The sequence below is a fragment of the Sander lucioperca genome, chromosome 14, assembly GCF_008315115.2.
Source record: "Sander lucioperca isolate FBNREF2018 chromosome 14, SLUC_FBN_1.2, whole genome shotgun sequence".
Lineage (NCBI taxonomy): Eukaryota > Metazoa > Chordata > Actinopteri > Perciformes > Percidae > Sander > Sander lucioperca.
In genome coordinates, this window is record NC_050186.1 from 15474573 (window position 1) to 15485719 (window position 11147).

Sequence of the window (11147 nt, forward strand, 5' to 3'; positions counted from 1 at the left end):
TTGTACTCAAGTATAGTATTTCAGTAAATGATCTTAGTCACATGGTAAACATACAATTCATTCAAAGAGTCAAGACCACCTTTATTTTTGCCTTGTAAACAGCATAAATCAATTCAGTAGCATTGAAAACCTCTACCAAGCAATTATTTACAAACATGTCATCAATTATTACAGTCAAGGAGGAAAAACTGTAGGCAATAGGCTATGTTATGGGCATTTCATAAGGATGACTGATTTTCTATTACATTTTCAGATATCTGGTGAGCAGTAACATTCATAATAGTTAGCTAAGGAAGTGGAAAAAGATACTCAACAATTAAAACAAACAAGATTTTAATATCCAAATGGGGGAGGGGGAAGCACCCTCTGAAGACTCAATGCATTCTTTAAACCAAAAGCTACCACTCCATGCTCGCTGAAAATTAGCTTTAAGACAGATCTAACCCTCGGTATTTACATGTTTGCATTGAAGTATTACACCTCTCTGACAAATTATATATAAAGATATATAAAATGTTCATCTCACCGTTCTTTAAACCAAACCTAAAAGAGAAATATATTTCTATCATACACCAGACTTAAAGCACTATAAAAGGAAAACTAACATTAGATAAAGTATGAATGAGCCAACTGGTAACCCTTTTTTAGTGTTGGGTCAATTATTGCATAGTAAACTACACTTTGAGATTAGGAAGGGTACATGCATCTGCTGTTTGAAGCACAGCAACAAACAACTTGGACCATACAAAAGCATAAGAAATCTCACTTGTGCCTTAGAGCCAAATTTAGAGGTTAAGCAATTCAACATTCATTTGGGGAAATACAAGGGAGGAGATAAACTATGATCAGTCACATGATACAGCTTCTCACAAAGCACAGTCTATGCAGAATAAACATTCAGGCAAAAGAGGTCAGGAAAATTGTTCAAAGTGCTTTATGGCTAGTGAGATAACAAGGGATGCAGCATAATCCAATTCAAAATGCTTGTATTCTTTAACAGTGGAGGTTGGGACTTTAAACACAGGTCTCTACTTCTATTTGAGGATATTTATATACAATTTAAGGTTTCAGATCCCTTGAAGACTTTTCCTAAAAAATGTTTCTACTTCAAGTTTTGAGGGAAAAAAAAACTAGTATTCAGGAACATTTGACTAGAAAACACTAAAAGTTTAGTTCATTTTTAGTCCCTGCTACAATATGACAATATTCTAGCCTCACTTATGTCCTTCAACACATTCATTTATCATAACCTGCACAGAACACTCGGTAAAGATACTTTCTAACTAAATAAGGATAATGAGGAGTATGATTTTTAAGAGAAAAATCATTTTTGAACCAAGTTACAGTACAAATAGAAAAAAGGGGCGCAAGAAGGAATTAGGAACAACAGAAACTTAATGGAAGGTGGCGTGGAAAATTGAATGTTGTGTCAATCAAGTCAGCGGTTTATGGCCTTTATCTTCTTACAGCTCTCACTGTTGATATAGGGCAATTATGAGCCATGCTAGGCACTTAGGATTATTTTGTATTGACAGACGTGGGCTCTTACAGATGTGAAAGACCTTGAATTCAGATCCTTCTAAGTCGATTAATTAATAAATAACTAGCTAGTGCGGTGAAATTGGCTTAAAGGCTTGGCTTAAATTCTTCACCAACAAAGCCCTTCCATTATTATACAGCACTTTGCTTACACACCATTCCTCCCTGCAGGCAAGTTAGAAATGGGAATCTAAGAGCATGGAAATGCACATTTTTTCCCACTTCGATTTACAGCAAAATGAGATTTGCTGTAAATCGAAGTGGGAAAAACCGTCTGTGCAGTAAAACAGAAAACTAATGAACATATGTCTATATCATCCCAAATGTAAGCCATGACTGAATACTGGGGATCTTTCCATACAGCTAAAACCGTTTTCTCCAATGTGTTAGTCTGTGGTTTCTTCATTTAAGTGTGTAATCCCTGATAGCATTAGTTCTGGCGCCTTAAACCTATCAAGACCCTTCCTTCTTCCTGGCCTTATTAAAAACATTTCCCCAAATGGAAATGTAGTATATACTGCATACATACAGCCAGGGTGGGGTGGGTATCTGTGCAAAAACTAGAAGACCAATAAAATAAGGATTACATTGCTGTTTATCTATCCTTGGTTGTCAGTTTTTCAATCAGCTCCTGAAGTGGGACCAGCTCTTTCCTGTCAATGAGGTTGAACTCCTGAGAAAGACAAAAGGTAAGGGAGCCAACATAAACAGAATATCCACTGTATGCATTTTTTTTTTTTAAATCACTAATATACAGTACAACTCAAGTGAAAAAAATACATAAAAGTCAATATTCAAATGTCAGATTCTTTACCTGAACAAAAAAGATGAAGTGTTTGAACGACGTGTTGAGGTGCGCCTCCTCTTGCAGCTGCATCACAGAGTCAAAGTGCTGGTGGTAGATATGAGCGTAGACCCTGAACAGGCGCTTCAGAATGGTCTTTGCCACTGACATAAAGTTTCGCTTAAAGGGGACACCTTGGGAACAAGAGGGTAAGAAAGAAAAGCTGTTATTCAGATTTGTCAGTTTTGTCACGGATACCTGAAGATTCTGAAAACATACAACCTAAGACATAGATAACACATTCAGTGGACACTTGATGGAAACACTCACAGGTAAAAGGATCCTTAAAAAAAGGTCCCATGGCATGAAAATTTCAATTGATGAGGTTTTTTGACATTAATATGAGTTCCCCCAGCCTGCCTACGGTCCCCCAGTGGCTAGAAATGGTGATAGGTGTAAACCGAGCCCTGGGTATCCTGCTCAAGAGGGTAGGCGTCTGTCAACAACCCGTAGATCCTATGGCGGCATTTTGATGCTAACAAGCACTCGTTAGCATTCCATTGACGTCACTTTGACAGCGAATAACTTTACATCTGAAGCATTTAAAGACTTTATGTGTCCATTGTTTATTTCTAAAGAAACACAACAATGTATAAAAGGCTCCATTGCCTTGTACCTCACGTTATGGCTAACCATTGTGTCATAACCACGCAACTTACTGTCGCATAGTAGAGGAATTACCGTACAGTACAGGAGAAGCTCGCAGGCAGTTTCAACTTACATTAGCTGTTTAAGTTTAATTACTAATGTTAACTAGCATTTTAGTTAGCAGTAATTAGCCTGTGCCTATGTTATCTCCTTACATATACCTACGCTCTCCGTCTCTGCGAAATTGGGAATGATTGAGATTTCTCTTGGCACAGCTACCAGAAGACTTACAACTTTCAGACACGTTGTCCACGTCACATTTACGTCGTCTCTCTCAGTTGGAGGCTGCGCAGTAACGCTCAGCCATCACCGGAAAAGTGCTTCTAATATCCTTCACTGGTCTCCGTCCAGAACAACGGGATCTGTTGGTCCAGTTTATATACTGTCTATGGTCCTGCTCTGCCTTTGAGAAAATGAAAGCTCAGATGGGCCGATCTGGAATCTTGCTCCTTATGACGTCATAAGGAGCAAGGTTACCTCCCCTTTCTCTGCTTTGCCCGCCCAGAGAATTTGGCCCGCCCATGAGAGAGAGAGAGAGACATCATGGCTTTCAAACGAGCAAAGTGGCAGTTGGTCAAGGCCACACCCCCACCCTCCACCTTGCCCCCACTCTCTCCTCCTCAATAGCTACAGACACAGAAATGGCACATCCTAAGTAAAGCTCATTGTGGGACTGGCTCTAGTGGCTGTAATTCTGCACCAAGGCTGAATTTCGGGAAAGAGACTTCAGATACAGTATTAGGGGACCACTAAGGTCTATATAAAAGCATCCAAAGAGCACCATGTCATGGGACCTTTAAGATGTTTTGGGAGTTTCAAAATACCCTACTATTATATATATGTTTTACAAACTGTGCTTGGTTTCTTCAGGCATACTGTAGCTTAAATACAAAGAAAGCATTGGGAGGATTGACGGACAAAAAGTTAACTGTGCATGACTTTTTTTTTCTTCCCCCGATTACCTATTGCTACAAATCTTGCTAAATCCTAAAAGCTCAGAGCAATGAAGGCAGATGCACTATGTTCTCTGACACAGCCCGATTTAAGGGAAGTGCAAACAATCGTGAGCGCAACACGACGGGAAGCACGTCGCGGTAACAACATGCTCATCTGTAGTTAGGAAATGTCGATGTCCCAACAGCACTGCTCTCTACACCTCAGGTGTGCTGTGCAGTTGATACAGCAAACCGTTGGGAGGCCAGAAGCCTGGTGGAGAGCTTCTTCCTACAGTGTAGGTAGAGCAGTACAGTACAACTCCACATCAATTATTCAAAAAGAAGCTGGTGACCGACAGGACAGGGAGTACTTGATTAAAAGCTTGCACCTAGGGCTGGACATGCACACGGCCCACTCTCCTAAGTACTTAACTTTTTCATTTGGACACCAGACTGGACTATTCCGGGAATATTAATCATTTAGAGGTTAGAGGGTGGTATAATCCTGTCAATGAAAATGAAAAGGAGTTGAGTCTTGTTTTGTTTAGTTTTTTTAGATGGTGCAAGGCTTTCAGGTCCTCCTGGTACAAAATGGATACCAGTTATTAGAGCTACTGATTGTGGAAAAGCAAAAAGCAAACTCTGTCACTCCTCACACCTTTAGTCACTGGTTCTTTCCACTGAGATGTACTGGGAGATAGATGAGACATTTATTTGTGCTGGCTGCTGTCCAACTCTATTAAGGCTCCACCCTAGACAGCACAAGCCTCTGCTAGTTGGGAGGTTGAGAACTGGTATACCGTTCTTTTCAATGGCCTTCTACATTGTGAACCAGAGAAAATTCTGGTTCACAATGTTCATCTGGAGGGATTTGTGAGATATCTAATTATTGGATATGTAAATAAGGAAACAGACACTAGGCTTTGACAGGATAGAGAAAAAAGGACACAGCACAGCATACCGATCTTCGAAGGGAAAAGTGTCTCATCATCAAGCTGGTCTTGCACCCAGGTCATGAGGTAATCAATATACTTGGGAGCAGAGCATTTGATGGGCTTCTTGATGTTGGTTCCATCCGCCCAATGGTACTCATACCTACAGGAAATGTAGATGACAAACATTAGATTTGTATGGACTCCATCTAAGTTCGCACTCATTCACCACTGATGTCATTTAATGTACAACAAAATGGTATTCCTGCTTTCATTTTCACTGCCCCATTTACAAAAACTTTTTGCCCCCTTTTTCTGTCAAATAAGGTAACACAGACTGATTGTCTTCACTGTACGCGGACCGATCATGCTTACTGCCATGTGTAGTCACCACTCAAAGACCCATTCTGATCCAGGAAAAACCCTGAAAAGGCTGATGCAAGTCACCAAACATCACTCTCATATGGACTCTTTCAACCTTGCAGAAGTCAACATAACCCTTGTGAGACGTGTTCTCTATGAGATACTAGCATATAAAACATTTGAGAGGGTCTACCAATCCTGGCAGCAGGAGGCCTAGTCTCGCTTTGCCAGACCCCCCTCCAAAGCGCGCTGAAGGAGGGTCTGGCTAGTCCACACAGCATTCGGGGATGGGAGGAAAACGTGCTCTGGTTTATTGGCATTTCTTCAAACCAGTCACATCGTCTTGGGCGGTGCTAAGCACCGGAGAAAAGCCTGTGGTGCCGCTGCAAAATAGGCTCGGAAAGAACTTGTTTTGGTGGAACATATGCAAGTTTAAAAGTTGCTTTAGTCGTGCAACAGAAAACTCAGATTGGGGAGGCTAGCTAGCTGTCTGGATTCACCCTGCAGAGATCTGAGAAAAGGTTAACCGCAGTCCTTATAAATCGATCAGAGTTTAAAATGCCAATACAAAAGGAAGCCCAAGGCAACGGATATCCGGCCTAAATGAGTGAAATCCGGCAGATTTTACGGCAACAACGGAGCAATCCCCGAAGTGGAACGTCAAGGATAGGAGGCCAGACGACTCAGGGGTCTATGTTAGGTGTTTTACACAATGACGACAACAAGCCTGCTGCATTTTGAATAACTTCAATTGTCACATTTGATGCCAATTAAAGTTATGTTGTCCCACTGACAACACCCCTACCCCAAGCCGTGTTGAGCCTTGACAGAACAAGATGAGTGAAGCAGAGCTTGTTGGTTGGTTTTATTAGACTACAAACAGGCCAACAATGATACACTTACTTAGGACCAGCAGACATGACTGGACAGCTTTCCTCTGTGCAAAAATCTGTGATGGTGCCATACAGCATATTGATCTGGTTGAAGAAATCCACAGCTGAAAAAAAAACAAAAGGGAACATTTTCAAATCAAACGTACATGGGAACAAACACCTTGTGTGCCAACACAAACAGCTGGCAGCAAGTTTCCCCACAGCCCTTTACCCACCCCCACTTCACTGCCACAGTCCAAACTGTAAACCAGCGCACACTCCAGTTATCAGGAACAAATGGTGTTATCGGTCGTTCCCAGGGGCATAGTGCCACCAACTTTGGCTTTCCATTAGTTGGAGAGATCCATTTAAAGGGTTGGCAGCGTTAGTGTGGGAGCTCCATTTACCCATCTCACAGGAAAAATACATATTGGACAGCTGATGTTTGACGTCCTGTTTAAGAAAACACCAGTTCCTTTTTATGTTTGAGTAGGTTTACTCAGTCTTCAATAAACTTATTTTTGTCCAAAACGGCTCGATAACAACTTGAAAAAATGACGTAAACACATATTTGACACTGCTGATTTTAGTGCTTATCCAGGGTAAGCGGTTAGATAATGGAATGAACAGTTGGTTTTAGTGCCTTCAGTGGTTGCGGTCAAGAGCTGACAGCCCTCACAAGTGTTTATGCCACTAAAGTAGTTGAAGTTAGATGTGATGCTTGCTCATGACCAGTGAGGGAGAGCAGAATTAGAGGTACTCCTACTACAGAAAAATGCACATTTCAAGGCAAAACCCTGCCAATCTTTCTTATTAAACTTTTTATTGTCCGTACATGTCACCAATGACACACAACAACTGGTTGTGAGAACGGGAAAAACAAATAGATCAGGTCTATTGCTTCTGCCATGCACTCAACTGGTCGACACGTTCACCATGATAGGTGCCAAAGTCATCGTCACCATGACCGATTTTCCAACGGCCTAGACTAACAGAGGTGTATGCAAAACGACAGCAGGGCTACAAAACATCAGAGATGCTCAGGTGATACAGTTAAACTGCTAGAGTTGTTCAATCAAAATAAAGTGAAAACTCCTGGTGGCCAAACGGTTAAGATGCATACAATATAACCTCCCCAGTTTGATTCTGGCCAGGGACATTTACTGCATGTCATAAGCCCCTCTCTTCCTCTACTGTCACTATCCATTACAAGCTAAATGCCATACAAAAAACGTGATCTTAAAAAAAATGAAGTGAACTGCTTCTTGTGTACAGAGATCATGAGGAGAGTCACAAACTTGGTAGGGAGTGGAGTTGTTGCAGCAATTTTATTCCAACTTCCCCTTATTGTGCAAGTTAAAAAAAGCTTGTGTGGCACTGACTAACATCCATCCATTTTCACTAACCCCTTAACGAAGCTAGAAAATGCGTGAACTCGATTCATTAGATTCTCTGTTAACATTGAGTAAGAACACTGGATAAAAGGTAACTTTTTTGGCCATTTTACAACATAGGGTTGCACAATGATATGCAAGTTGTAGACTCTTCACGCTACACACAAATAGAATATACAAATATTTAAATTAGACTAAAAATAAAATGAAATAAAATAAAATATATACAGTTACTAATGCACATATATACCTAGAGAGACTTTGGTTTAGTTGGAATGAGGGAAGTGGTAACATGCAAATACAGCAACAGGAACAGAAAGTTCCATGTCATTTATTTATGGTGATGGTTTCATGTTTTATTGGGCTACAGAGGGTTCCAAAATGCATCCAAATGTTCAAAGAACCATGTAATACAGTCCCTCCAAATCAACTGCTATTAAGTCAGTCAAATTTAAGAACTATTTTAATGATGCATTCACTCATTTATTTATTTTGTGGCCTGCATTACACCAGTGTAAAAAGAATGATCAAATCAAAATTCAAATCACTTACTGTATATTGTAGTAAAATGGCTAAACAAAAACTTAAACATAACATGCTAAGACACTGAACATCTTAAACCCTAAAGGCACTCTAATGCGAAAGTAAAGTAAACACGGCTCTCGCAACGTAGACAATAAAGTCCATTTAACATTCACAGTGGTTTTTCAAGCATGAATGCACATGGACTTTAGAGGCAATGCCAAAACTATGTGCAAGGGACTGCCAACCCTGATAGTTCACTCCCAACTGATTCTTGATGTGGACTAATTGCAACTTCAGGAACAGGACTACAGAGAAGCATGCAAATGTAAGAACTAAGAGGGGATTGACAGATGTAAAAATAAAAAAGGTGTGTGAAGGTGAAGTCACTCTGCCAGAAACCTGAATCTAACAAGGGTGTGTCAAGGAAGGGGGGGGAGGGAGGTAAAATTGGTGCTTACTGTTGACTGCGACCCACTCATTTAAGTCTTCACCCTCAGGCAACATGACTGCCATGCGCAGGTTTCCACTTCCCAGTGTAGCTTCTGCATGTTTCAACAGCTCGTACTGATGTGAACCCTCCGGGATATTCTTCTTGGGCTTGAATGTCTTGGATGACCGGTTTCCACTGTGAGTCACATTTCAAAGTGGAAGAGAAAAAAGTGTGATCAATAAGGAGGCAGTCAGATATGATGACAAATCATGAGTTCACAGTGCCCCTAGGTGAGGGATTTTTTCTAACAAAAAGTCAGGATCTTCTTAAGAGCTGACAAAAGAGTTGAGCTTTCGTTGACTTGAAGTGTTTGGCAGAATCAGAGTGGGGGACCACCAAAACAGTATGTCTCTCTGTGTATAATGAGGCCATTTGGAGAGGTAGTATATCAGTCCCTCTCACTGCCCCATTAAACAAGAATGTGAGTCATCACAACATGGTAGGTCACACTAAAACAGTTTTCCTTTATTCAGAGCTTTACCATCTATTAAAACTAATCTATATTAAAGTCAACATTCTAGATCTTTTTTTTTTTTTAAATACCAAATTATATACTTTAATAGAGAAAGAGAAAATGTGGTCTAGGCCTATTCTGTGTCCTGAGATCACTGAAATAACTTGTGATTTGACTCTCTAAATAAAATGGAATTATGATGGCACTTGTACAGTGTTAAATAAGTTTTAATCCATTTCAAATGTTTAAAACTGGGTGTTCTATAAGTAAAAAGCGGTGACCTAATCTGTAAATGCTTTTCTGTTGAGAGTTGGGTTCATAACTCGACTCTTCTTCCTCCATTAACCTAAAAATACATCCTCATCAGAGGGCGCATTCAACACTCCGCCCTCTGATTGCTAACGTTAAATATCAAAGACACAATCTTGTTACTTTTATCTTCAGGCAAATCGTCGACTTTTTACGTTAGAGATTGATTGGTGCGTTCTGTCACACCGGGGCTGGATTAGCCCGTGGCAACAAAGTGTTCACACCAGGAAATATCCAGGCCAGACTGACAACCCCTCTCAGTGAATTTGCTCTGGGGTCAGTACAATTACGCTTTAAAGTTTTGAAGCACAACCTAATACTGGTACAAATATTCTACTATCACTGCCGACGCTAATTCTCATAAAAATCTACAGAAAGCAATGTAAATCATTCGCAGACATTCAGAGGTGAGTCCAGCAAATAGTCTTAGCCCGTATTATGCTATCGCTATTATGTAGCTCTATAACACTAATACTATTGATATTTCCCGATAAATCACCATGGCAATGCAAAATAAGCATTCATGACACAATTATTACTCACAAAAGAAAGCTCATGTTTCCTTGGGCGGTAGAAAATCACTCTCTTGACAAAAAGCTAACAAGCAGAGTGAAGGAGGCAGACCAAAGGGATTGCAGTGTTTGTTAAAAACTATGAAGTCTCACACGTCCTCGGTTCTTCTCGGGCTTCCTTATGCTGTCTTTGTGAAAAATCCGAAATAACTATTACCGTAGCAGAATCAACAAAAAAATATCAACACGTTAGTGTGAAAGAATATATATTAATTTTATAGAAAAGCCGGTCCACGGGATGCTGCTCTGTACGCTGAGAGGCAGCAGCGTACTGAATGTAATGCTAACTTCTTCATTGGGCGTCCAAAGCAGACAGCAGTTCTGTTGTGTGCTGCCATCCAGTGGAACAAAATGGTCAACATAAGACTTTTTTTAAAGTTTAAAGGCAGCTTGCATCCTTAAAGTTGCACTACTGCCATCTTCTGGAGTTAAGTTATGATTATTTCCTATGATTTAAATCCACTAGTGCACGTATGAGCATATTTTCTGCAACAAGAATCGAATTTCAAAGCAGAAATCCTTAATATTTACAATATGATATCTGAATTATTGGGCAAAACCAAAAAAAAAGAGACTCAAAATCATTGTTTTCACCACATCCTCTCCAACATTTTGATGAGACTAATACATTACATTTAGCTTGTTGAATGTGTGTAATAAAATAGAGGACAATACAAACATTACAACGTAATAGAACTTATATAAATAATATAGAATATATTTCTGTAATAATGGTGTAAGAATAACATATATTGTTGTAATGTTTCACAATGTATTCACTAGTTGTTATTAGATTCCATTTTCCGGCTTTCAAAAATGAGCTAATGCCCTATTAGTAAAAAATAAAATAAAAAATAAAGTACATGAACTTTAGAAGGAAATTGTTATATTTAGAGAATTGATAATAATAATAATTTGTGTAGTAGACTTTTTCTCACAGCTGTTCTGTCTCTGACATAAAGGGCTTTGATAATGCGCGTATGTCAAAAACCTTTGGTTAAATTATAAACCAACCAGATTTGTGAACATTTGAGTGATCTGTCTAGCACTAGGACCACTCAGCCGTCCGTCTATAGCGATATGGAAAGCCAGGCAGTTCAAATAAATGTGATTTCTAACACGTTATAACACGTCGGCAACGTTCAAACAACGTGTTGTTAACGTGTTGTCAGTGTGTTGTCAACATGTTGTTTGTATTCTTTTGCGGGTGCAAATGTTCCACCAGAACAGGTTCCTTCCTGAGACTATTTTGCAGAGGCACAGTCGCTGC

General features: G+C 39.8%; 1 protein-coding gene across 2 annotated transcripts; it reads right to left on the reverse strand.

Annotated features, from left to right (window-relative positions):
• Positions 1-60: 60 nt before the first annotated feature.
• LOC116062891 (MOB kinase activator 1B) lies at positions 61-10198 on the reverse strand. 2 transcript variants are annotated; one of them, XM_031317670.2, is made up of 6 exons: positions 9849-10198; positions 8511-8677; positions 6165-6258; positions 4928-5061; positions 2354-2517; positions 61-2212 (listed from the first exon to the last, which is right to left on the reverse strand). In XM_031317670.2, the coding sequence occupies exons 1-6, from the start codon at positions 9860-9862 to the stop codon at positions 2135-2137; spliced, it is 651 nt and encodes a 216-aa protein (XP_031173530.1). In that variant the 5' UTR covers positions 9863-10198; the 3' UTR covers positions 61-2134. The 2 variants fall into 2 exon arrangements, with proteins under 2 accessions (XP_031173530.1, XP_031173529.1); XM_031317669.2 differs by lacking the exon at positions 9849-10198 and adding an exon at positions 9282-9383.
• Positions 10199-11147: the final 949 nt, after the last annotated feature.

Coding starts and splice junctions, on each gene's coding strand:
- LOC116062891 (XM_031317669.2), bottom strand. CDS start 9,316: ATGAACCCAACTCTCAACAGAAAAGCATTTACAGA. Junction 6,259..8,510: donor TGAGTGGGTCGCAGTCAACA/GTAAGCACCAAT, acceptor TTTTTTTTTCAG/CTGTGGATTTCTTCAACCAG. Junction 2,518..4,927: donor ACTTTTCCCTTCGAAGATCG/GTATGCTGTGCT, acceptor CTTGTTCCCAAG/GTGTCCCCTTTAAGCGAAAC.